Below are 27,654 nucleotides of genomic sequence, written 5' to 3'. Positions count from 1 at the left end.
TATTCATAAATTCATAAACTGGCTGCTGTTGTGAAGGGCCAAGGGAATAACCTGGGGTCTCAATGAGATCATCAGGAGATTCTCCTCAATCCTAGTTATGTACACTTATCATGTCACTTAGATTTGCTCCATTTTATCCCCAAACACTGAAATGGCCAACTCTCTGTCATGAAGCTTATGCCCCTTCACCAAAATACTATTCTAAGGAAGCTTTAGTCCTGAAGACTTTGGCCACTTGCAAGTTATCTCCTTGAAATGTTGAGAGCTGCAGCTGGATTTTATTTTCCAGGTGTATCAGCTGTGTACAAGCCATTTCCACATCACGAATCCTGGGACACTCAGCAGCAGGACCTGTTTTCCAGAAAGCAGAACAAGCAGAGCATGCGGGCAGCAGTAAACGGAGGGTGATGGAGGAATAGTCATCCCAGAGGACAGCAAGAGGGCAGAATAGACATAGCGAGTTCAGGGGAAAGACATGTAGCTACCAGGACACAGGAACCCAGACAAGCCCAGGAGAGTTTACACTGCAAACCCTGGGGGTCTGCTGGAAGCAAGACCTCCAGACAGCAAGATTTGGTGACCCCATTGGGTAGGAAATAAATGGCTTTTGTGTCAGCCTTTTAAAGCTTCTTAACCTTTCACTGCAAGCATTCCCAATTAAACTGCACTTAAGCTAACAGCCTGAAGGAGACGTCATATCATACTGATGCCATTTGTGTGTATCAACAGCCTTTTTTTTGTTTTTGGACTGAAGGGGTGAATGCCACCAAAAGAGTTCCCTCCTGACTTCTTTATTTTTCAGCATATTTATGCCCTGAGATGTGAATTTCCATATCAGATCATATTTGCAGAGATTTATATTACCTGAATTTTAAAAAATATAACACTTAAAGAGTGCCTAGCACCAGGTAAGTGCTCAAGAACTGTATGTTGAATAAATACAGATTGTTGAAAGTAAAGTTATCTACTCACTTCCCTTTGTATTGTCCATATGCATGTAAGAAGCTGCATGCAACAGATGCTTAAATCATGAATAAATGGGGAAATGAACAGGGTCATGGCAAGCAAATTTTAACAGTAGTAATCGTGGAAAAGTCAAAAGAACACTGGAAGAATATTACTAAGTAATTTATATTCAGAGCTGGTCCTGAGGTGGACTAGAACTTTAACACTTAGGCTGGAAGGTGAAAAGTAGCAGAAATTGGAGACCTATGGAATACATACCAAGCTAGTTTTACTGGGTGTTTTATTTCTAGCCAGGAAAAATTCACCTTAGTGCCTTAAATGTGTCTGAAAAAAGGGCTAAAATATTTTGGAAAGTAATATATAATAATATCAAACATTTCAATGGCATGAAGAAACTTTTCATTTCTGCTTTAATTAAAATAATGGACTATAATGGTGCTTTTTAAAAAATGGATCAAACAAATTCTTTGAATTTAAATGACCTCAGGCTTGGAAGTATTACCTGTCTGCACTGCATTGGGGTTGGAGATTGTCAACTATTTTGACATTTCTAAAAGTCATCCTGAAGATGATATGGACCATAGTTGAGTGGTCTTGACATTCTGTCTAAAAGGTGTCAGGTGTCACCTCCCTGAATCATAGATCACAATATGAAATGAAAATGTTCCCTGGGGTCATTAGGAATAAAATAGAAGACCCATTGTATTTTATTATTAAATGAGCAAAGTCTTACTCTGGGGCCAAAGTCTTTCTTATGCTTAGTGCCACAAAGTGGTCTGACTGCTCAACAGAGAAACTTTTCCCCTCACCTTCCAGATGACATCCTGGCCCCGCCTGCTCCATTCAATCACCGTATTGTGACGGCCAAACAAGCAGCGGTCAACAGCTTTTATACTGTGAGCAGAACAGGAATTTTAGGAGGGTGAGTAACACTCAATTTTAACTTTTTTTCGACAGAAAAAGAGAGCTCTCAAAGAAAAGATCCTGAGGATTTTGTAAATGTCCACCAGTCTCAAACTGAGAACCAGAAATGTCAGAAACAAACATTTTAAGAGATACAACCATTTCTGAAAATTGTCATTGGTGCCAGAAAGTTTGATGTGGTGACAGTGACTAAACCCCATGTTTATTATCTGCTTTACTTCCCATGTTGTAATGTCTGAAAGTGAGAGAAACTCAGTGTGAGTCACCAGGTTTAGAAGCTGTCCAAAGCTTGGAAACAGAGAAACAAAATGTAGAAATGAGTGAACACTATATATTTTTTCCTTTTTTTATTAAGGTATCACTGATATACAATCTTATGAAGGTTTCGCATGAGCAATATTGTGGTTGCTACATTCACCCATATTATCAAGTAACACTATTTCTTATAGGCATATGTTAAATCTCTTGTTTATCTTTGTTGGTTTTCTATTTATGTCATTACTGTATTAATTATATCATCCAGTTCAATCCATTACTTTCCTCACTGGAGGACTTATTTGAAGGACATCTAAATGCATACCCTCTCCCTGAAGAAGGAATAAAGTTCATGAATTCATTGCTCTTCTGCCTCAGTCACAATCCCCCTATGATATCTTGTAACATAAAGCCTACAGTATAGTTTATTACCATCAGCATATCTATGTAAAATAAGAGGAGGAAAGCAGAAAATTTAGACGAACATGCAAAATTTACTTAATAACACATGGAAAATATGCACAGCTACTAGAGTGTGTGTTTCTGCATTTGGTCATTGGCAGTGTGGTTGACCTTTGTAAAATCACAACTTCCTCCTCCCATTCACATTTCTCTTGCCCTCCACCACGGGGACCACCCCAACTTCCTCCCTAGCCAGCTGACCATCGGAGAACCTCCCGTGGGATTGTGTGATTGGGCTGAGGGAGAAATGGGAATTCAGAAAGGTGCTGTACCAGCCTGCAGCATTACCGCACACAGCGGCTTCTGTGGGTCTTGGGGACTTCACTGGCAAGCCAGTGGCCATTTCTCTACAGGAGAATGATTATTCGCAGAAGAGGCTTGGAAACAATACTCACGGTTTGTCTGAAAACTTCCTTTCTGCCCCTGTGGGTAGTCTCGGGTCTTCTCAGGCGCACGTTCTGCCATCTGGACCCACGGCCCGCCGTCTCCTCTTCTGACCTGTACCCGGAGCAGGCAGCCGTAACGCGCTCTGTGAGGGAGTGACAGGGGCCCGAGCACATGCCTGTCGTTGCCCTCACTTGCCAAGAGATCAAGTGATCTTTTTAGTGGTAGACAATTACAGAGCAGCACATTATCTTTCACTTTTGGTAGAGATATTGCAACAGGCCAAGGATCACTGGATCCCAAAAAACTTGCCTGTGATGGCAGGCCCCTGAATTTTCCTGGGGTTCATCTCCCGCCCTGTGACTTCCAGGTATTTATAGTCTCTACTCACTATGTTCAGTTGACGTGAGGTTCTCAGAATGGCGGACCAGCAGGAATCCTGTGAAGTAGACTAATTGTTCAAGGCTCTTGCAGAACGAATCACACATGAGAGATGGATGAGGTAATCCTGAAGCTAAACAGTGATGTGGCACCACTGCTGGGCCAGGCAGCCCTGGGGGCCACTGCCGAGTAAGAGAAAAAAGCATTTTCTGTATCAGCAGCTACACACGAGGCACCTGGGCCTGTGTTTATGTGCTCCAGTTAAGAGACTACGTGTGGAACAGTGTTTGGAATTGAAGTTACCACTTGGCTAGATTTATGTTAATGTCACTCTGCAAAACTCATCTGTTTCTGCTGGGCGTATGTAGCTGAGCTGAGTGGGGTGTGGCGGCTTTCACCCGCTACCCCCCAGCCTCTGTCAGTTATTGCCACAACCCTCACTTCTGCAGTCCTCCAGGAATGCGGTGGGCCTCTGGCTCACGATGGTCTGGGGAGCTTCCCTTTCACTCCTGCTGTGGTAGCCACCGCTGCTGGCACCTGTGTCCTATTTTACAAAATCAGAAATCAAAGCAAGAAGTTAAATTTCAAAATTGTTCTTGAGCATGTGAATCTTTATGTGTATGTGTTTGTAAGAAGCTGTCTTCCAAAGTATATATAAATTTATATCCAAGCTAAACTGTCAAAAATCTCATGGGTGATTATATAATATATATTTTTGATCATATGTTATATACTATATTGTTATTACTTCTTCTTTATTTACATACAGTTTCCAAAAATAATTTGATGTGTCTGTATTGTGCACTTTACATTCATATGTATTCAGAAAGATCCTATTTTTTCTATAATAGAGACTCTCAAATTTTAGGGTGTATACAAATCACCCCAAGGAATGTTGTGAAATGCAGATTCTGGGGTGTCACCCTGTATTCCTGCCTCAGTAGGTCTGGGGTAGGGCCTGGAAATATGTATTCCTAACACTGCCCCAGGTGACTCTGATGCCAGTGATCCACAGACCACACCTTGACACTGTGCTGGAAGTTTACTGGCTACAGTAGATGCACTAATAGGTCTGCTCATTCAAACTCAGAAAGAGAAATGCCCAGGGCAATTGCCTGGTGTACTTCAGAGTGGCTGAAGCCAGGTCCTGGTGGAGACAGCCCCTCATGATGCACCCTGTCCTCTTCTCCGGCAGGGGGCGCTTTGGCCAGGTTCACAAGTGTGAAGAGAAGGCAACAGGTCTGAAGCTGGCAGCCAAGATCATCAAGACCAGAAGCAAGAAGGATAAGGTGAAGGTTATGCAGTGTGGCTCTCTCCTTGCCCTTGTCTTCACCTCACTAAAGGGCCGTTCTGTCTTCTCAGGATGAAGTGAAGAACGAGATTAACATCATGAACCAGCTGGATCACGTGAACCTCATTCAGCTCTATGACGCCTTCGAGTCTAAGAATGACGTGGTCCTGGTCATGGAATAGTATGTGTTCCCTCCTGCCCTCTCTCCCATCCCTCAAAGCTTCACACACATGTGTAGAGCTCGTGGCACTTGTGACTGCACACCTGAAGCTCTGACCTGCTTCAGCAGGGCCAAGTCCACACTGACTACACTGCTGATTTGGGTTTGTGTGTGTCGTGTCTGACACTTTCAGAGAGGAAATTACTTAGGAATAGACATCTCCACAGGTGATTTCAAGGAGAAAAAGTAGAGTAACAACATAGATCGAGCTTTGTATCTAAGCTATACTGTCAAAAATCTGGTTGAAGTATTTTCTGGGTAACCTGGAGGACAGTAGTTTTTGAGCTGCAATTCTCATTCACTCTAATTGCTAATACAAATTTCATGTCAAAATCTTAATAATCAGGGCCAAGGTGCTTCCATTAAAATCATCATTATAAGAACTTAAGCGTTTAGTTAGAAAGTAGTAGTTCTAATTCACACTGAACCAGTATTGTGATTCATTTTATTTTTTTCTGCCCCATTCTGGATTTTGTTTGTCACTGTGTAAAAAGGAATTTTGGATAATAAAATATCTAGCATCAGCCACATAGAAGCACTTTATCACTGAAATTAGTCTGAGGAGATCTTGTTTGACCTTCAGTTTGTGCTGGAATCCCCTCCTGGCCTTTTCAAAATCCTTTTTCTCTTCCATACATGAAAGGGACTGTGAGACTTTGCATTTGTGAAATTGATGGCCCTAAATAAGGGCCCTCAACATAAGCATCAGCTAACAGAGACAGCAAAGATGGCAGAGAAAGAATTGTCATACATCTGTTGGGTGAGTTAGAGCAGTTAAACACTCGGCTGTGACAAGGAAGTCACGTGTTCATTAAAGGGTCATGACTCGACTTCACCCCCTTTCCTCTGCAGTGTGGATGGAGGCGAGCTTTTCGACCGCATCATTGACGACAACTACAACTTGACTGAGTTTGATACCATCCTGTTCATCAGGCAGATATGTGAGGGCATAAGGCACATGCATCAGATGTACATTCTCCATCTGGACCTGAAGGTAGAATGGGTTTTTGTATCACATGTAATGTGAGCCCTTCCCTCCCCTCCCCTCATGCAGATCAGTGGGCCCTGCCAGTCACTGACACAAGCTTGGGAAATTGATGCTGTCATGTGGTACATACACATTCAGGAATTAATGAAAATTTGGACTATTAGCCTCATCTCCCCATTCCCAATTTCTATCATCCCCTAAATATTGACATGCCTCTATCTCTGGGGGCTATTCATATTCTTGTAATTTGCCTGTATTAAAAGACACATGGGACATGGTTTCCCTAAAAGTTTAGAATTAAAACCACCACCACCATCACTTCCACCATGGTATCCTTGCTGTGTCCCTCACGATTAGGATAAGTAGGTGTGAGGGTTTTAGTTAATTCAGGATTCCCTAGCGGAGCCAGACTTGCTAGCTCTCCAGGAATCCGCAGCACTCTGGGGCAGCTCTGGACCTTAGTGGTTGTTCCTCTGTGGGCATGCTAGGGCACTGAGAAACCCGTGGCAAGACGGGATATAAGGCAGCCAGAGGGTGGTGCTGCAGTGCTGAGGAGCAGAGAAGGTGGAGGGCTTGGAGCCAGGCACCATGCTGGCAATGACGGAAAGCCTATATGGCAGTGGGGAGCCATGCTGCCTTCCTTTCTCCTCTATTTAATGATCCTTCCCTTTTGATCTTGCTCCCATTATGAAGTCCCTAGAACTGGACTGCGTGTAGTTACAACCAGGAAAAGACCCAGGCCAATAACTCTGAGTAGCTCCAGTATCAGAGCTGAGTATCATAAAGCGCCTCTTCTTGTGTGGCTCTATCATTTCCTCATTTCTCTGTTTTCCCAATGTGACAGAGAGATAAAATATATATTCTATATAACATTATTGCAAGTCATCTTTTGCAAGTCATCAGGGATTACAGAGCTAAATAAATTTAGCTTCCTTAAGTAGGTTTCCATGGGTCTCTCTTTCTATAACTTGGCTTCCCTCACTGTCTTGATTTATGTACATTGCTGCTCCCATTCACAGTGCAGGATGAAATGGTATATAAAATGACAAAATCAGAGGTTAAAAATCATTAGCAAAGCCCTTGGCTATGACCTGAGTTTGATAATGCATATTTTAATGGAGCATTTTTATTGAGTATAGATACTTTGCAGATATCCCTAAAGGGATTTGATTGGCAACTGGAACTAGAACCTGACCCATCATAAGTCAAACTACTCTGTATGTGGCTCATAACATTGATTAAGGACTGGCAATGGGCAGTTTTAGTTACAAACTGTATGTAAAGATAATAAAAAAGGTGGCAGTTGGATGGGTCATTAAGGACCAACCATCCCCTTCAGAAAGCTCCTTGAAAGAAAAAGGGCCAAAATTATTAAGAATGCTTGTCATTATGTAGGGAAGATCAAAGGTGACTTAAAAATGGTCTCCTTTATATTCTTCTGTATTTTTCAAGTTTTATTCAGTGAATATGTTTTAATTTCATAATTAGCAAAAAATTAACATTTTGAAGCACTGTCAAAGCTGTTTCTTTAAATTCTGAAAATTTTTTGCATCATAGTATTCTTTGACAATTGTACAGCTTTATACATGATTGATCAGTTATTTAAGCATGAATCCAAATCTTATGTAGCACCCACTTCTCTACAAACAGTTTAACCTATAGACACCTGTTTTATAGATATTTTAGAAAAGGGCTTCTAGAGACATTATGCCAACCAAATGGACTATTGAATATTGATAAGGAGACACTATGTAATGCGTATTTTATGTCACTTCATAAAGGCTTCTGATCTCAGTTGAAGCTCCTCTCCACTGAGACAGGCAGAGGGGCAGCCATGATACCACTGAAAGGATGGGACCTGGGATCCTAGGATTTGACCACTGGGCTAATGCGCCCCAGCTCTTAGGGAAGCGTTGGGATCAGAGCTGGAGAGTTCCAGGCAATTCTTTGAAAACTTTATTTCTCTTCTGTAGATGACCTTGACTCTAAATCAAATGCTCTATTTTTCCCAGACCTCAATTCTTTTGTCCTAACACATGTTAGTACACGTGTAAGACCTTCCATAAACACGGAGTTGCAGTGCTACCATCTCGGTTTCTCCCTCTTATCCCTAGGACTACCCGATTGGCAGGTCAAAGTCTTGCCAGAGTCAGACTCCAAGGGAACACATTTAAGTACCGAGACCAAACTCAGCAAAACTTTGGGGTTGCCCAGAATGAAGGGTGAACGGGGGGAAAGCCTTCCTTTTACGTGACGTTCCCATAGACTAAGTGCGGAGGGGGAGTCTGGAGGTCAGAACATGCACATAAAATTGCATATTCAGTGCGGCTGTTTAAATGAATCAGGCCATTTCTCTTGGAACTCGTAAATCCTTGGGAAAAAATATTCCTCCAAGAAGGTAAATTCATACCTAATAATTTTAGGGGGGCCGATGTCAAGTCTTAGGCGGCCTCCACCATCCATTTAGAAAGTACTGAAGCAGCCTCCTTTTCTGTCTTCCCCCAAGGAAGCCTCTGCCTGAACTCAGGCATTATGGTAAACTGTAGAGCCAGGGAGGGACAGGCAGGGTAATGTAAGGTTGGCAGGGTACCCACAACCTCATCCACCGCATAATTAAAGGAGAAAATACCCACACAGACAAGCCAGCCCCAAAGTGAAAGGCCTGATATGTTTTTCCTGAGCATCGTTGTATTTTTAGTTGTGGTTCCAGGACAATTTGAGTGAATGATGGTTGTTTTCATTGCTAATGTGTCTCTTTCTCCTGGCAGCCTGAGAATATCCTGTGTGTGAATCGGGATGCTAAGCAAATAAAAATTATTGACTTTGGACTGGCCAGAAGGTATGTCTGTTTGAACAGGGGTGTATGAATGGAGCTAGGGAGTGTGGTGGGCGCTCTTTCTTTGCAAAGGTAAAATTGACATACCCTTGGTTTCATACCTTCATGGAATTAGCTTACAAAAATTGTTTTCACTTTACCTTGCTGTCTTGGGATTTGAATGTTTAAAAGTTTCTACAGTGCATGAGAGAAAAAATATGAAAAACTAAAACCTAATGTAGTGAAGTGATGAAATTTGAAGACATTAATTTAGAATCTGTTCAGATTTGTCTGAATCTTTCATATTTGTCCATCTGTAAAGAAAAGATATACTTTACAAAAATTAATAATGTAAACAAGATTGCAATGGACTCTAGCATGTCAGAGCTTCTTAAGGAAACAAAGAGTTTATGTGGGCTTCAGCGTGTTAACAATGAATATGCAATGGATGTTGCAAATATTTGCGTTTCATTTATCCATTAATATGGGGGACATATTCAAGCCGTCTGCACGTGGAAGACCATCACTTTTCCTTTTGTCATATTCTGAAATTGTTCTAAGTATTATGTTCAGGTGTTCAGCAGTATTACAGTTTTATGTAAGTTTTATATTAAGGTTTTGTAGTATGAATTATGACTTAAAATTCCTCAAGCTTCTTTACAGGTTTTGGACACTATCTTTTAAGTATGTGATTTCCTTTTAAGTCTGTTTATTTTAAATCTGCTGTGTGGGCTGTAGTTATTTTGTCTTATAGACTGCATCCTTTCAATTTCCATGATTTTTTATTTTTGATGTACACTTTCCATCTCTCCACTTTGTCTCCTTAATTTCAGATACAAACCCAGAGAGAAACTGAAGGTGAACTTTGGAACCCCAGAATTTCTTGCCCCTGAAGTTGTGAACTATGATTTTGTCTCCTTCCCCACTGACATGTGGAGTGTGGGGGTCATTGCCTACATGCTGTAAGCAGAGCGCCGGCCAGTCTCTCTGACTTCATCTCAGTTGCCATGCATATTTTATGAGGTTTTGCTATTTTGAATGAAAGCTCTAATTTAGGTCTTTAACAAATAAATAACACACTTTCAGTGACTTTCTAGGTTTTAGGCTGGGGGCAAAAGGAATAAATTCTTTCCTTGTGCTTCACTGGAAAAAGTAAACATCTTCACTTATCACTTTAACCTCTAGGATACCAGGCCCTAAAAGACATTTAAAAACAAACCGGTGTCCTAATATCCTACATGACTAACGCTGGCCTTATTCTTCAGACATGACCCCCTGGTGTTTGCGATCTGAGTATGTCACAGACCTCACTAGCTTTAAAAGGAAGCTGCACTCTTCTCAGAGATTCGTATTGGAGTGTAGCTGCCACCTCCATAGCTGCACTTGTTTAATTAGGAGTTGGGGTGGGGGAGGTAAGTTTTCTTGATTGCAAAAAATATTATAAAATTATGTTTAATTATTAGATTACTTGCCCTCTTTCAGTTTTAAATGAAAAAAAAAAAGCTGCCTCTCTATAAAGGGTTTGAAACTGAAAATATTCAGTCTGGATCCTCTGTCTTATAGACTTAGTGGTTTGTCCCCCTTCCTGGGTGATAATGATGCTGAGACCCTCAACAACATCCTGGCCTGCAGGTGGGACTTAGAAGATGAAGAATTTCAGGACATCTCAGAAGAGGCCAGGGAGTTCATCTCCAAGCTTCTGATTAAGGAGAAGAGGTAATCCAAGTTCATTCTGTGTTCTGGAAGGAGGAGAGATAATAGGGAAGCAGAATACTATCAGGGTTCCTGGAATTCATGTCAGGAAACTATCAAATTCCCTTAGTGATATCTCTGATGCCTGTGCAGAGGGGTAGATAGAATGACTTTGATGCTTTTGACCCAATTTACTGAGATTTGGGGCTGCTTTGGTCATGAGGTTTAAATAAGGCTGCAAGAACTTCCCTCCTTCCACCTTTTGCCTTAAGGCTCTAGCGGTTGAGGGCTCTTGCCTCAGTGGACTTGACCTCAACATAAAGGGTGCGGGATAAGTTATTTCCATGATCCCTTTCACATCTACAAAGCATATGTTGCTCTGTGTAGCTGAACAGTTTATCATTTAATTGAGAACCTACTATGGGCCAGACTATGCCAGGTGCTTTATATACATGATCTCTTTTAGTCCCCAAATCCATGAGGTGGAAATTATCATTACTATTTTATGGGGGAGACTTAAGTGGTTTGCCTTAATCATATGGCTAGAAAGTGGCAAAACTGACAATCAAACATGTCCAGCTTCCCCCAAGGTTGCACACTGAACTGTTAGATATTACATGGACTTCTATTTTCTTTTTGCTAAAACCACAGTAATTCAAAATTCAGTGGATGAAGGAGTGTGATTTGCATTTCAAAATCAAGGTTGCACACTGAACTGTTAGATATTACATGGACTTCTATTTTCTTTTTGCTAAAACCACAGTAATTCAAAATTCAGTGGATGAAGGAGTGTGATTTGCATTTCAAAATTATGGGTAAAGAAAGGACATTGTGATTAGTCTATCAAAAACACTATTTCAGATTGTTTTATATCTACATCCTATAATGGTAGATAGTGTTTAAGATTTTCAGTGCCAACAATAGTCACTGTTGTTTTATTATATTTATGGCTTTTAGGTATTAATGAACATGACCATCTACCAAGGTACAGGCGGGTGCAACGGGGGAAGGGTAAAGAAACAACATGAGTAAGGGGTCTGGTGCAGAGCCGTACACACAAGAGGCTCTTTCATGTAAGCACTTAATAGATTATCTACAATATGCCAGGAAATGCATCTGCGGCATTGAAAACAGATAGATAAAGCCCAGTGTCTGTCTTTAGGTTACTCATGATCTAATACAAGAGATAGATATTTCTACAAAGATATAATACCATGTAGCTAATGCAAAGATAGAGTACATTGACAAGGACCAGAGCTGAGCCTTGAAGGGTGAGAGGGCTTAACCAGGCTGGGGTATCAGTCTGAGAGGAGGGGCAATGAACAGACGCTGGTTTTACCTTTAATGGAGAGGCACAATAGCCTGTGTTACTGTTATTATTATTTGTACATCACTGAGCTAAGTGTGAACAGATGGAAAATGTTGACACTATCAAATCTTTGATGGATGAGAAATCCACATATACTTAGAACCTATTTTACAGATACCCTACTTATGTTATCTGATTTCACCCTCTGGGTAATCCTGTGGTATGGAGCTATTCTCACCATTACTTTACAGGTGAGGAAGTAGAGGCTGAGGGTAGTGAAGCAAAATGCCGGGTCAGGGCAGATTCAGAGCCAGGCCTGGGAGACTCAGCACCCCTGCCCTGCCCATGCCTTCAGTCTGAGGGCTTCATTAAGAGGAGTGATTACACATTTGGGAAGAATGAAACTGGCCAAGTATTCAAGTCAACACTTGGATGAAACTAAGGCCAACATCAAATACCACTATCATAGAATAAATTTCTAGGGTATTAAAATAAACTTGAAAATGTATTAAAAATTTAATTATTAGTAGTACAATGTTATTGTTAACCTTTTAATAGTCAGCTTTTAAAAGTTTTACATTAGAGTGCAGGAATAATAATTTTTTGGCACTGTCAGCTTTTGGAATGCTTCTGGGGATCCAAAAGTGAAAATCAAGGATGTTCTAAAGAATGATACCAACCAAGGTTGGTGGAGGCCAAGAGTTTTTAAAAAAATTGTATCTGCCCATTTAGAGTCATACTAATGGTGATATTGTCACCAAGTTATTAAATGTTCCTTCATTAACTGAAGACTTATCTCTTCTTCAAATCTTTTACTTAAATATTTTGTATCTGATAAAGCAACTTACTAAAGCAATCATATAAACTGAAGCCTCATGACTATTTGGAACTACTTTCTTGACATTGTTTCAGAAGCAGACTTCAGGTTGTTACACTTACTTAGTGTTTTTATTTTGAAAGTTTATTTGGTCTAATGTGATAAACATTAGCATACAAAACAGGTTTACAAAGTTCAGAATTAGAATATAATGTAATCTTTATCATTCTTCCTCCTATCATTACTTTTTTCAATTATATAGAGCTTTGTTGGCTCAAAAAGGTATAGTTTCTTTGGAAAGGTATCTAATATATTCCCTCTCAATACTTAGGTTAACTCTAGAGAATATAACCAATAATATTATATTATTAACTCTAGAGAATTATAACCAATATCTTGGAATGGTAACAGGTAACTATACTTGCCCTGGGGAGCATTTAGTCGTGTATATAACTACTGAGTCACTATGTTGTACATCTGAAACCAATATCATATTGCATATCAACTATATTCCAATTAAAAAACCCTTTATGTTAACTCTCCATCTATTTATTTAATTCTTTGAAGTTAGTAATACATATTCAGAGGTTAGTAATGCATATTATTCAGAAGTTTTACTACATAAATTGCTTTTGTAAACATCAAGAATCATAGCATTTTGTTCTTATAATAGTGTCTACTTATCCTTCAATGACTAATAGAAGTTCAATTTTTGAAGCTCAGGCATGATAATCAAGAATGGTTACTTATATGTGTAAGTAGATGTTTGTTATTAACAAGAATTTTGATTTAGTGGCCTTTCTTATCTTAACTGATAACTGTTACCCTGATTGGATGTAACTGAAACGTACAGTCATGTAAGTTTATAACAATTCCAAAATGACAGTGTTGCCTGTGAATTTAACACTCTGCCATCTGGTCTCCCAGTAGCAGCAGCCAGAACTGAGGTTGAATGGCAGATTCAGGCCTGATTTGGTGCATATCTACTAATAATCTTCTGAATTTCCCTTTAGTTGGAGAATAAGTGCAAGTGAAGCTCTCAAACACCCTTGGTTATTAGACCATAAGCTCCACTCCAGGCTCAAAACACAGGTAACTGAGGCTTGTTTTTTCCTCTTTTTTCCTACTGGGCCTCAGTCCTTTGATGATCAGATACTTGAGGCATCTTAACCTTAAGTGAGATTCCTTCTAATGCCTTTTCTCATAGCCTTCAAATCTTGAGTTAATGTTAAATTGCTTAAAGTGATTTTGTTGAACAGTTTGTGTTTTTTTAAATAAGTGCTAATTATGTTTAGTAGCATAACTACTTATTGTGTGCATTATTAAATCATTATAATCATAAAATGAATTAAATCACTGTACAATGTACACACACTTACACATATAGCCTAGGATATATAAACATAAGTTTTGGAGAATATATGTTAATGTACATTAAGGATAGTTATACCTCCTTAAGACAGAACTCAGAATTCTCACTTCTATGCTTACCTGTTTTCATATGCTCTGGGCACCAAAAACTGTAATACTCAGCCTGTGCCAGACATTAATGAAGGATATGTGAGGGAGACTCTTACCAAAGACTGCGTGATGAGGACCGAAGTGCTTGCAGAGGCCACAGTGCAATAACTTCTGACAATAAATTCCCTGTCTACTCTCATTACCTTAATTGCTGTTTATATCCTGAGGGACCAGATTTCTTTCCCAAGCCTCAGATCCATATATCGCGGTGTCCTTGACATTTCTACTTGGGTCTTCTCTATCCAAACTGACTGAATCTCGCCTACCTCGCCTCGCTCTCAACCCTCCTCCCAGAAGGGCCCCCACTGCACAACCTCTCCCAAACCCCAGGGCACCTTGCTTGCATCCTTCCTCTCCCTCCATCTCCCCATCTCATATTTAATTTATTCCAAGTTCTGTCCATCATTTTCCCTGATTACTTCTGGAATCTGTCTAGTCTTCTTGACCCCCATGTATATCCTGGCCCAGGACACCCCTCTTCTGAATGACTACAGTAGCCTCCTCCAGACTATCTCCATCCAGATCACCAAATCTTTGTATCATACAAAGAACAGAGAAGCAGACGCATAACAGTTCAGTAACTCACTGAACACGTAGCATGCTCAACTGGGAAGGTGCATATAGACGCAATAAGCAATCTCTACCTCAAGTCACACTGAGGGCAGGTCTGGCCCGAGCGTCAGAGAGGACGGCTCCTGTCATGCCCTGAAATAGAATGTTCTTGACATACATTCATCCTCCATGTCTGCTCCGCATCCTCCCTCCTGCCTGGGGCTTTGGAATGGAGCCTTTTCACTGACCAACAAACCTGGGAATGACTATGTTTCAGGTACTCATTTTTTCCACATTCAGCTTTTATTGAAATTAACTTTACTTCTAAATTAAGCATCAGTACTAAGTTTTATTTGTGTCTGAATATGCCTCTCCTTGATAATTGGTACTGATGTCAAGTAAAAATAGACTTTTTACCTAGTTGGTACCTCACCCAGACTACATAAACTGCTTATTAGAGTTACCAACCTGTTTTGGGCCAATTTTCCACTGAAGTATTTTTATCCAAGCTTATTGGCATCCAAATACAGTTTGACATGGTAGGACAATATGGAAACCACAGCAGATAATTAATGACATTATACAGTTTTTAAAGTGTTTAAAAATGTTTTTAGACCATATAACAACAGCAATGAAATCACCTTTTTGTAATTCTATCCAACTCCTGGGATCCAAGGTGAATATATACTTCATTAATGATGAGGATTTCAAGACAAAAAATTCCATTGCAGAAATCTAATTATTATTGAAGTTATTATTATTTGGAACTATGCCAGAAACGGTTGCAACTGCTTTATGATTTAATCCTCATACCAATCCTCTGTAACAGGTACTGTTATCATCCTCATTCTGTAGATGAGGAAACAGAGCACAGGGGTTAAGCCCTGGGTGGGATCTCCCCAGGAGCAAGGGACAGCTAGCATCCGAAGGGCAGGCCGGGCGTCTGGGCAGAGCTTCAGCACTCTGCTTTCCTGCTGGATAAAGGGCTGCAGCAGCGAGGGGGCCTCATGATGTTTCCAAAACCATTCATGTGCCATACATTTTTGGTGTTACTGAAAGCCACTATTTAAGCTTAACATATTCCATTTTTCAATGAAATGTTGAAGCTAAGTGTTTCCAGAAGATTGATGTTTTGGAATAGTCTTGGTTCTCATATGTCCTAAGATTTATCTTAAAAATTTAACTCTTATTCAAAACGATTTACTCTTTAAATCTAAATCCTATTTTTGAAAGTCTTATAGACTTCCATTTATATCTTTTGTTTCATGCTTAAAAGCACTTACTGTTTCTTAATCACTGACCATGCCTATAGTCAGTCACTACATTTACGGATTCTTTTTTCTTCTTTCTGAAGTTGTCCGCCTTCTGTGCTGTGCTCCAGATGGCACACACTGTGGTTTTCAGCTCTTTGTGTCTCCAACCATCCACACATTGTCCCTCTTCCATCAGAAATGGCTCTCAACTGGGGTGGAGCAAAGCATTCCCAAACTACAAGTCTATTAGTGTTCATCAAATACACGCTGCAGACGTAGTAAATGCTTCGAGACCAAAAGAAGGAAAGATAAGCCAATATGACATGGTTTTTTCACAAGCCTGCTGCCTTTTCTTCCCATTCCCAGGGCTACTACTTTAGCTCATGCCTTTCTTCCAATTTACTGAACTAATAATGTAACCTATAAGATGGTATTCAATCTCAATCCACTCTCTTCCCTAGTTCACCAAATCATTATTTCCTCAATTATAACTCTGATCGTATTGCTCCATGATCCAAAGATCTTCATGTGGGATTCTGTGCACACCAAATAAACACACCCAGAAGTCCAGGCAGCCCACCACCCCTTGCGGAGCAGCCGCAGCCCTTGCGACTGTTGGATGCCTATTTCAAATGCAGCGTCCTTTAAGGCAGCTCTTCTCAACCCCCAGGCTGGAAGTGCTTTCTCTGTCTTCTTAAAGCCCTTTCATAACGTGCCTGATAGAGTGAAAGCTTTTGAAAGAAGCAGTGCCTGTGTCTGACTCGTCCTTGTAGTCACCGCAGCCTCAGGATCAGCCATGACTCTTGTGTTTTGTCAAAGTGAATTTTGACAAGACATGTGTAAAAAGTCATCAAGTGCTAACCTCTTTGTCTCTGACTCTGAGAGGCGGTGACGACAAGGCATCAGGGAGAGGTGGGGACTTGCTTGAGCTGTACCCTGAAGGTGCGTCAGTGGGTTATCAGCAATTTCAGCTCCAAAAACATCTGAGGAACGTTTCCTACTCAGGAGCAAGTTATGACCCTTCAAGCGTTCTTGTATCATAAGTCAGGAACTTATTAAAAAGCTTCTAATCTTTCTCAAAATGTCTTCTGGTTTTCCTAGAAGAGAGATTGCTGCTCTGATGCTCAGGACCTTGTGACCAAATAGTGTATGGGAGGCGCCCGTTGGAAAGGTTGGTCTCCCTACTTTTCCTGAGGAACGTTTGTACAAACCTTAAGTGAGAGGAGCAAGAAGGAAATGAAACATATATTTGCGCTGACTGTGTGGGAAGCAAGGCGATGTTTCTGCTGAGGGTGGGGGTGGCCTGAAATCGAACTGCTGTGTCTGCAGCCTGGCGTTGCCATTTTCTAACAGGGCAACTTCCCTTTTCTGGTTTGTGGGTTGAGGATAATCCTACTTACTATGCTTCTTGAATGACTTCAGTGACGTAACTCAAGCAAAGTCCAGAGACCAGGGCCTGGCCCATAGTCGGTGCTCCATCATTACTTGCCAGCAACTGAACAGAGACGATTTCTGGTAGTCCTTAAAATGGTTGTGTGGGATTGGAGAAAGTAACGCCTTTTTTGTGCAGTTGTGGACAATGAGTCTCAGAGACTCAGTGACTAAATAAGTCACTCAGAGCCATGCTGCTGGTATGGCAGGATCCTCTCGGATGTCCATGAATCTAAACCCCGTGCTGTTCTTCCCTGAGCAGCTTCTGGGGAGGCCCCCTCTTGGATTCAGAGGAGCCACTACTTCATATAAAGCCTCTATCTGCTTAGAATTTTGTCAGGATTACCAAGAGAGTTTTACACATGAATTCCTTAAAATATAATTCAATACTGAATATACGTGATTATCAATAGGCTACCTTAATTGATGCCCTAAAGGGGAAGCCTAAGGAAGTGTCCTTAGTGCTAAGGACTTTCAGAAATTCCAACATTGGTGTCCTTGTCAGGGGGCCATTCATCCTCCAGCAAGCCAGCTCCCTAATTTTGGGCAGTGAGTCCATGGCCATTTTTGCAGCTCTATTTTAACAACTGTGTAGGACCTATGACCTGCGAGTCTGCATTCTTCCTGCGCACTCATCTTAATCTTTTATTCTGATTTGTATTTATTCTGGTTCTGAGGCTTTTGGTTGTCTGTTTGACTGTATATATTCTTATAAACTGCCTTGAATCTTTTGTAGAACAAGGTTGGGTAGAAATAAATCAGTAAATCATAGTAAAAGTCACAGATAAGTGTTAGGAAAGCATTCAGCTTTGGTGCAAGGATTGCTCACTTATGAGTCAATCACTTACCTAGAAACCCACAAAACTCAATAAGAAGACTTGTGCTTTCTGCTGACAAAGGCCATTCTTGTTTGTCAAAAATAACGAGGACATTAAAGTTTTGGGAAGAGTAGAAGGTAGTGTTGTGTCTTGTGCCAATGGGGAGAGGGGGAAGGACTCTGCGCTCCTGGGCCTGGGTTGCAGAGCTACCTGGGATGCAACCAGCCTTCACCTTGAGCCGTGAGCACCTGGGTCTACAGGCAGCCAGCCTGGCCTGTGTCATTCCTCCTCCCGCAGCCCCACTGCTGCAGAAGCGATTTCATCCCCAGTTACCACAAACCCTGAGGGCTTCTCACAAGCTACCTTCCCACCATACACACTAGAGTCACTTTTGAGCTGGTGGGAATGAATTTGTTGGGTGACAGGAGGTTGCACTGCAAGGCAGGCCTGTGGTCAGTTCTGGTAGGGGAAGAATGAGGAGGAAATAGCGGTGGGAGGTTGGGGAGTCCTTCCATGGTAAGTTGTGCTTTGAATCCCACGGCATGGAAGACAGTGGCAGCTGGAGCAGTGACAGCTATGCAGAGGACCAAGACATTTGAGCTGGTCACATTGGTGCTGTTCGCTGCCATCTTTGTTGGCACTGCCTGATGCGCCCTTCCTCTGACTTGGTCAGGCCCGCCTCCTGATGGTGGGTCTCTGGGACTGGCTGCCTTCTTTTCCCTGGTCCCTGCAGCAACAGTTGGCCACAGGAATTCACCTGGTTGCACTGCCGGCCAGGCAAAAGCTGTTTTAGGTCCATATGATGTGGCTGTTTCCTAGTTTCTTTTCTTCTTTCTTTTTCTTTTACAGTTTAAGATATTAACTCTGGGAGTAGTCTCATCTGAGAAGAATGTTTTTTAAAAAAAATAGATAATTCTTCACAATATTTCCTGCTAGGATAGATGGGGTTTTTGGCAAGATATATTACTAGTAAAACCCATGTTGAGATAATATTGATTTTTAAAATCTGGTGGTTGAAGATTATTCCTGTGGAAAAGGAATGACTTCCAGGGTCCTATGAATAAGGCATAAGCCACAGCCTAAACTGAGGCATATAAATCTCTTGTAATTTGTTAGAGGTTTTTTGATGCGTTGAGGAAACACTCAGAAAATCAGCCTGGTGGCATTTTGTTTCATGTTTCTGTTGCATCTCTGGCCAGCCTGTGACATATAAATTGAAGACACCCCCTTAGGTCCACAGGAATGATGTAGGGCAGCAAACGGTGTGCGGGCTGCAGGTCAGAGGCAGTCATAAAGCGAATGGAAATATTCCCACACCCCCTCCGCAGTCTGGCTTTGATGCCGGATCAAGCTGACACAGTGCACGGTGTGGCAGCTGTTCTGGGAGCTGGCTGTGCTTCATATGAAACAAAGAAGCCTTGTCCTTCCATACTGCAAACAGCACTAAAATATCTTACGCAAACTGAAAAAAAAATTGAACCCCCAACTCTGGTAAGCAGTGGAATCCTTCAAGGGGTTTCTTATTTTCCTCTCACATACACACATACATTATAAAAAATCCTGTGTGGTTTTCCTAAGGGGCACAACCAACTAATTACAATTTTTAAAGCCCTGCTGAATTAACAAGAGTCATATTTTGTTTGCTTTGCAGGAAAACTGCTGTGGTTGCTGCTGCTTGGGGAAGATTTTTGGAAAAATCAGCAGTTCTGATGCCTTGACCCCTGTGATGACTGATGGCCATGCAGTGGGGGAGTGGGGGGGCCACTGCACTTGAGCTCAGAGCGCCAAGTCCCCGGGGATGCTGGGTGCTGCTGTCCCAGGGTTGCAGGCGAGCCATCTTGAGTTTTTTGGATTTTGGTGTTTCTATTTTGATTTTACCCACCAGGGCAAAGGGGTGTATTACTTCTGCTATCGCTCTGAATACTAGAGCAACTGTATTGGATATTTGTTTCAGATTTTTAAACCTGGAGGACGCATTCAGACAGAGAAATTGCCTTGAGTCATTAAACATTGCCTTTAATGGGATAATCAAAGGGTGATTCTATTCCCAGAAGAAGTTCTAAGTCTGGTGCACCCTTGAAAACTTAGTTTCTCAGACTTTATTAGTGTGAATTGCTCTGAGATCAGGTGAATCCAACTGATGACTAATTTACTTTCTGGAACATATACTTTCTTTGAATTCTGAGACAAGAGGCATAAGACACTATCTTCCATTTATTTGGACTTTTCCTCCACACACATCAGTTTCTTCCAGGTTGCTGAAGCTACTTTCAAATGTGCATTTTCACAACATACTCCGAGCTCTCCTCTGATTGAACATTCATCTGCACAAAACGCTGGTTTTGAGAGGTGGGGCAAGAGGTATCTGCTTGTGATTGGTCTTTATAATCACACCGTTTGAATACTGTTAACAGTCAGGAGAGCTTTCCTCACACTACAGCTGTCAATGAGAAGCGATGGGTCTTGTGTGGCCTGGGGCAGGGAGGTGACTGGGAATAGCACTTGAATTCCTGGGTAAACTCAAACCCTGATGAAGCCAATGACCTCAGCTGCACTCCGACTCCTGTGGCTCAACTGTGAGGACAGAGCATTCAGAAACCAAAGGTGATGGGAACACCTCACCTCACTTTTTGGACATGAGAATGATTTCCAGTTACAAGCTTCTCCTGGCTCTGAGCTCATGTGTTTCATCACAGGCATTTAATAAGAGACATGAGCCCTGCACAGAAAGGCCCAGGGCCTCAGAGGGGTGAGCCCTGTGTATCATTTCTTTACCAAGAAAAGACAGAGCAAGGCCACACCTAGCGCCTCGTTCCCACCCTGCACCAAGCTCACCCTTCAGCTTCTAAAGCTCCCTCACCTTTTCCACTTCCAAGGAAGTCTTGTGTTGAGATCAACTATGATAATGTCTTTGGTTTTAGATGTAAATTGTTCTAAGCTCCAGTTGTCACAACACTGATGAAATGGAATAAGAATAATGGGTGGCTAGGTTTTCTACGTTATTTCTCCTGTTCACCTAGTGACTCCTTAGAACATGCCCAAGAATAAGTATATATGCAATATCCTTATTCTCGTGTGAAAGGTAAAGAGGACAGAAGAAAATGGGTAGTTAGGTAAGGCCACATGCCAGTGTAGTGGTCCTGTGAGCTGTAAAATCAAGTCTGTCAGCCTTTGCTCTTACATTAGGATGTATTTCTTTTTTCCTTTGGCCCATGCCTTTACCCAAGGTTGGTTTCTCCTGTTCCTGTTATGTGACTGTGCTTAAAATGTTTAATTTAGTTTCCTTAAAAAAAAAACCAACAACAAAGCTCTGTGACTGAAGCGTTGTGTTACTGTGCTATCTTTAGCTGATGGTATCCATTGAGTTTGGAAAAATAAAAGCATTAATACTCAGTCCTCAGAGAGCTGGCATTCACTCAGATGTTAACTAAGACACAAGGGTCTGGTTTGAGACCCCTCGTGGAAGGGCATCTTCTGTCCTGTGGTGTGGATGCCCTACCAGACCAAGCAGTAGGGCCTCGGCATGCCGTTTGCATCCAGCTCCCACTCTGACTCACGCTGGCTAATAAACTTTCCCCACACCCTACCACACATGGAAGACACAGGTTAGGTCAAATGAAGGAATAATTTCTTTGCCAGATTAATCCACCAGTGACCCCACAGTAAGTGGGTATGATTTTTTTAAAAGATGCTAGAAAGGAGATGACTTTGCAGATGGATCTCCCTTGAATTTGTAGTTAAATTTCCGCATTTGAATGGGGAGGCATCCCCATGCCAGTGGGGTGTGTTTTAGTTGAGAGCCGAGGGTAGTTTGCATTGCAGAGTTGATTGTTACCGTTTAGAATTACAGCAGAATAGGAGGACTTCAGTCTTCTGCTTATCCTCTCCCCTCCCTCCACCCGCTTGTGGCTACTCCAGCAAGAGCTGTAACTTGGTAGATTGCCTCTCGATGGGAAAAGGCTTTGCACAGCAGTCATCAAACCAGATGCGAGCATGAACCAGGGAAGCTGAGTCTGGCTAGATTGAGGCTATTGTGATCAGTTTTTCCAAAAAGTGATTAGAGTTTGAGAGCCTGAATTTCTCCTCCACCCTCTTAATGGATGCTATGGCTTCGCTCTCTTTGCATTAGGTAGTTGCTGTTTCTTTTGTAAATGTAGGGATTTGATGTGAGGAAACTGAGGGTCTTATTCTTAATTGCATTCCTTTTTTGTCCCTTTTGCTCCCACTATCCCTACCCCAGCCATTAGGTAAGGGGTGCCAGGCTGCATACACATGCTCGTTTGGTTTGGTTTGGAAGGTAGGCCAGCCGAGGGAGCCTCATTGGAAAACTCACTTGTGTAAGAGGGAGAGGGAGAGGCAGGCACCCTGCAGTGTGCTTAGCAGCCCCCGCTCAGCTCTCTGCTCCCTGGGAGGGGGGTCCCTGTGGATGCGGGCTGCACCGCACTGAGGCTCACTTCTCCATAGCCACCATGTTACTGACTTTGCTTTTGCTCTATCTTTAATTTTTTTTTTTTACTTCTTTCTCTTTTTCTTCAGATAGAATCAAAGTCCGTCTTCTCATCCATCATGATGCTCCCCTAAAGCCTTTTTGGGATAAAATTATATTTCCAAAAGGCAGATTGCTTTCTGTCCTAAGGGAAACTACACTAGACTTCCCAGGAGCTCAATTTGTGGATTAAGATGACTTCCTTGTAGAGCTTGGAGTCCCCAGTTTCTCAGACTAGGAGTTCTATGTATTTGTCCACTTGCCTTTTCAGTCAAGTGTGTTTTCTAGAGCGGATTTTTATATGGTCAGGTTCACCTGTGAAGGTTTATAACTCAACTACTATTTACTCAGAAGAGCAGAAAACATCAACACCGAAGTGTTCATCTGTTGACTGATAAGTATTTTGTAGTTGTGCCAGCTGATAACAGTGAGTTTTATCAGTGTAGTTAAGAAATAAAAATGGATTCATGATGTGGTGATTGCATATATCATGTATATTTTTTATTTCTGAACATAGTTTCATTTGGCTATATTTCTTTGCTTTCTAAAAATGTATAACAGTCATATATATGTATTATATTGAAAAATAAACAGACCTTATTTACCTTTGGTTATGAGCTAAGTTATTCAAAGAAGGACTTGGCAAATGCAATACAAACTCTGTCCTTTATGACAAGTTCTGACATGCTAAAAATACTGTGACATTAAGAACCCAAGAGACCTGCAAAGAGCTGTGGCATAGGGACTCCAGAACCACCCGCAAGAACAGTGGCCAGCCCCTGTGGGCAGAAACATTTCTCATTTGAAAACATGGTGGTTACAATGTACCACCCTAACCAGGCATCTAGGATTATTTTTCCTATTAACACGAATGTATTGACTGAGATACCTGTAAAGTTTCTAGTGCCAGAACAACGTTTAAAAAGTTATTAAGGCAATTAGCAGCTGTTCAATCCTTTTAACATACCTTAGTGAATATTCGTCAGCCCCTGCAAGGTGTCTGCTTCAGAAAATCTGCCACTGAAAAGTCAGTATAAAATGGGCACCCAGTCATCGGCTGCCGCACTGCTTTCTGGGTCTGGAAATGCTGCTGTGAGAGCCCAGTTCCATGTGCGTCTGAGGATGACAGCTGGGTCCATGACACCATTCACATGTTAGCCCAGCAGTGATTGACTCTCTCAGTGCCCACGAAATCCTCCACCCCAACCTGGTCGAGACAGTCTCACTGAATTTCCTAGTGTCCTGATGTCATGCAGGAGTGGGGTGCTTGTGTTCTCACACAAAGCAACCCTGTCCCTTTTTTTTGAACCTGTCTTTTCCCACTTGAATCTCTAGGCGAGCCATTCTGACTTCTTCCCCAAAGTGAGTAAATCTCATCCATCCTCCATCATATGGTGATAAAATAAGAGCTCTGTGTTTAGGCTTTGTCCCTGGTTCCTGGCGCAGAGCTCCTGAAAACCCTTGTAATTTCCTGGGCAGGAGAGGCGAGAGGAGCACCGCGGTTACTCGTGATCAGCCTCCGGTGGCCGCCCCAGAGTTTATGCCTGTGAAGCGACTCTTGGAGGATGAGGCTGGCGGCTAGAGGAACCCAGCATGTGGGGTTTCCTTTCAGCCCCACACCTCCACCTCCAGGGGGCGTGCAAGGTGCTCGGGATCTAGTTAATCACCAATGGCTAATGTTATTAATTATGCCTGCATAGTGGAACCTCTATAAAAACCCTGATCAAAGAGGTTTATAGAGTTTCTTGGTTGGTGAGCAAGAACCCATCAAGTGTTGGGAGGGTGGCTTGTCTGAAATTCCACAGGGACAGAAACTCCTGTGCTTAGGACCCTCTGGACTCCGCCCTGTGTACCTTTTCATCTGGTTGCTCATTTGCATCCTTTAATATATCCTTTATAGTAAATTGGTAATAGTTAAGCAAAATTTTTCCCTGGGCTCATTGTAGCAAATTATTGAGCATTAGGAGGAGGTCATGGGAAGCCCCAATTTGTAGTCAGGTCAGACAGAAGTGTGGGTGACCCTGGGACCCACCCCTTGTGATCGTGTGAAGTGGGGCAGTCTTGTGAGACTGAGCCCTGCATCTGATGGGTCTAAGCCAACTCCAACTAGTGAGGGTCAGAATTGCTTAACTCGAGGAAAAGACCCCACACATTTGATGTCCAAAATGTTATGAGTGGAGAAACCACATTCCTCTGCTCTAAAACCAGCACAAGATGGGACAGCCGCACGCTTTACCAGAAATAGATTCTCAATGCCAGTGTTTCTGGGCCTGGAACTCAGAGATAAGGTTCAATCATCTTCCTCCTGACCTTCTCCTCACCCTCTGCCGGGTAGCCAACCTCCGCACCCCACAAAGGGAGGGCGCTGAAGCCCACAGCACCATTCCCCGGAGCTCCCTCTGCTCTGGAAGGGGACTCCAGCCTATCTCATGGTCCAAACCCTCAGGAAAGGAAGCAGTTCCCAGTGCCCCTCCTTCAGCGCTCCCCAGATGGGACCTCACCGTTACCACTGTGGGTACAAGCAGGGTCTCAGGAAAGCTACTAAACTGCATTTAGTGAGCTCATGGCCTCAGCTGCAGAGCTTAGAGCCTCTGAGCCCCCTTAGAGCTCCTCCAGTGATTTCTAGATGCTTCCAAAATATTCTTATAGGAACCAGCTTGTCAGGAAGAGTGGCCTCTTCTGGCAAGACACCACCAAGGGCACCTCCCTGCTAATGTCCCACTGCCAATAGTGCTGCTTCCTGGCTTCCCTCAAGAGGTCAACCCTCTCAGTACCTGAGGCAGTGTTCCCAGGAGTCCCCATCACACGAGGATGTGTGCACAGGCGTGCGGTCCCACAGACGTGCAGAGAGTGCTCGCTGTCCTGTGTTGGGACAGACCTAAGCAATCTGGGTCATCTCAGCTAACCGAATGTCTCCAGAGCTATTACAAGCTGACAGGTAGAAATCAGTGAAGGCAATAGTCTCCTCCCCATAACCTGACTACTAGGTGGGGTTTGGTGCGATGAGGCTCAGGCTGCATTCTGCCTTACCTACAATGATGAGTAGCAGGTACAGCCATAGCTCAACAAACTGTGTGTGAGCCCAGTGAAGCCTCAGCTGCCTGTCCTTTTATGCCCTCTGACAGCACCCTGCATGAAATGTTCACTCAAGGCAGATGTGACAATATTTTGATTGTAAGATCCAGGTAACTAGTTGGGTCAGATGATATCATCCTTTTTAAATGGCTGAGGTTAGGACCCAGTGGATTCTAAAAGCTGAGGGCTGCTCTAAAGAGTATAAGCTTCTGAGCTTGCTGGATTCTTATATCATTATATAAGTATTACATTATTACTATATGAATAATATAGTATAATAATGAAAAATAATTCAATTATTACTCATTACATTATTATTATTATATCTTTATTTTTCATTTAAGGGTAGAAATGTCCATACAACATTTCTAGCCAATCTATACATTCGAAACACTACTTATTTCACCAATTAAAAAAAATAATTTTCTACTATCCATGTTAATTTCAAACTTTTTTGGTATTGAAAAGACATAAAGACAGAAGAAAAGATTATACAGACCAGCTTATTATTGCTAATTTTAAGTGCTATGTATCAAGCCCTGGGATATATATTATTGACTAGATTAGCATCCTTCCAATGTTAGCCAACTTCTGTGCCCCAGAGTATTGTATAGTAACTCACACAGACAAAATCACACAGCTTGGCCACAGTATCTCACACAGTTATTCCTAAGAAAAAAAAGGTCTTTCAGCTTCTGCCTTGGCCCCTTGTTTAGCAAGTTGGGGAACACACAAGAAGGAACACATATCCTCTTCCTGCCCCTCTCTCCCACGCAGACTTGTTCTACTTCAAAGTACTCGCCCTGTGAAGCACGTCAGGCCTGCCGGACTCCCGGCATCCCTGCCTGTCGTCTTTAGGGACATCTCTGCCTTACAGAGTTAGCTAACAATTGTGAGTCAACACGGGGCTCTTAAAAAGGAGTGTCTTCTGTCCCTCTTTACAGTCTAATGAAGCAAGTCCCTAAAGTAGACATGAAGCAGCAAAGAAGAATCTTGCTCTCGGGAACTCTGCGGCCACACTCATCCCTGCCAGCGGGGTGGCCCTTCTGAGTTCATTCCTTCCTAAGACTAATATCCTGCAATTTTCTGTGGAGGAGTGAACTAGTAGTGAGCAAATAGCCTTCTTACGTAGCCTTCTTCTTCCTGTGGTCCATCGCTCATCCTGATTTTGTGTTGGGGAGCGCTGGCTGTTACACACTTCGTGCCACACGCATCTCACTGCTTTCATGATTGGTCTGGACTCCATTCTCTTTCTCTTCCAATTCTCCATATTGATGATAATTTTATCTTTAAAACACAAATATAATTATATCACTTTAAAGTTTAGAACTTTAGCCTAAAAAAACCTAAACTCCTTAGTATCATGTTCAAGATCCTCATGTATTAGTGCATTCAACCTTACTTTTCAGCATCATTTGCTATGCTTCTCCACCCCTTCTACTCTAAAGACACAGGAATTAATTCCTGGGCCTCCAGCAGGGTCAGAATTTGGCATTTCTGACAAAGGAGACCTATAGATATGACTCTTTTTGGACAACAGACACTAAAATTTTTAATTGAATGCCTTGGGATCATTTAGTCATTAATAAAGAGTTATAGCTATTTGTGGTGGTATTTCTTTTTATCACAGACAACCAGTGCTAGAAAGGAAGGACCATGTCTAGGACTGGAGGATCCATCTCCCAGATGGCTAACTTGCATAGCTGGCAAGTGATGCTGACTCTCGGCAGGAGACCTCAGTTCCTGCCAGGTGCACCTTTCCATAGGGCTGCTCATATGACAGGGGCCTTTTCAGGGCATGTAATGAAAAAGAGAGTAAGATAGAAAGCTCAATCTTTTTCATAACCTACTACCAGCAACAGCGACTAATTTCCACATGCCCTATTCAATGTGGGACGGGACTACAGCAAGGCAAGAATAATAGTAGGAGGTAAGATTCGTTAGGGGCTGTTTTGGAGGCTAGTGACCATCACCACCCTATGGCTCTCCAGAAATACACATCCCACCCACATGC

At 42.2% G+C, this 27,654-nt stretch overlaps 1 protein-coding gene across 7 annotated transcripts in view; it reads left to right on the top strand.

Annotated features, from left to right (window-relative positions):
* Positions 1–23,174, top strand: part of MYLK4 (myosin light chain kinase family member 4) — a 111,949-nt gene extending 88,775 nt beyond the window's left edge. For 4 of the 7 annotated variants that reach the window (XM_037010977.2, XM_037010974.2, XM_073224786.1 and 1 more), the window contains 9 exons: positions 1,783–1,888; positions 4,568–4,661; positions 4,735–4,844; positions 5,736–5,877; positions 8,640–8,710; positions 9,520–9,648; positions 10,250–10,402; positions 13,518–13,596; positions 19,731–23,174. In XM_037010977.2, coding sequence (XP_036866872.2) covers positions 1,783–1,888; positions 4,568–4,661; positions 4,735–4,844; positions 5,736–5,877; positions 8,640–8,710; positions 9,520–9,648; positions 10,250–10,402; positions 13,518–13,596; positions 19,731–19,853 — 1,007 coding nt within the window. In that variant the 3' untranslated portion in view covers positions 19,854–23,174. Of the gene's footprint in view, positions 1–1,782; positions 1,889–4,567; positions 4,662–4,734; positions 4,845–5,735; positions 5,878–8,639; positions 8,711–9,519; positions 9,649–10,249; positions 10,403–13,517; positions 13,597–16,931; positions 17,002–19,730 lie in introns of all 7 variants that reach the window. The other 3 variants (XM_037010975.2, XM_073224787.1, XM_037010976.2) reach the window with 3 other exon arrangements.
* Positions 23,175–27,654: the final 4,480 nt, after the last annotated feature.

The sequence above is a fragment of the Manis javanica genome, chromosome 16 (assembly GCF_040802235.1).
Source record: "Manis javanica isolate MJ-LG chromosome 16, MJ_LKY, whole genome shotgun sequence".
Classification (NCBI taxonomy): domain Eukaryota; kingdom Metazoa; phylum Chordata; class Mammalia; order Pholidota; family Manidae; genus Manis; species Manis javanica.
This window is presented reverse-complemented; position numbering and strand designations above follow the sequence as displayed.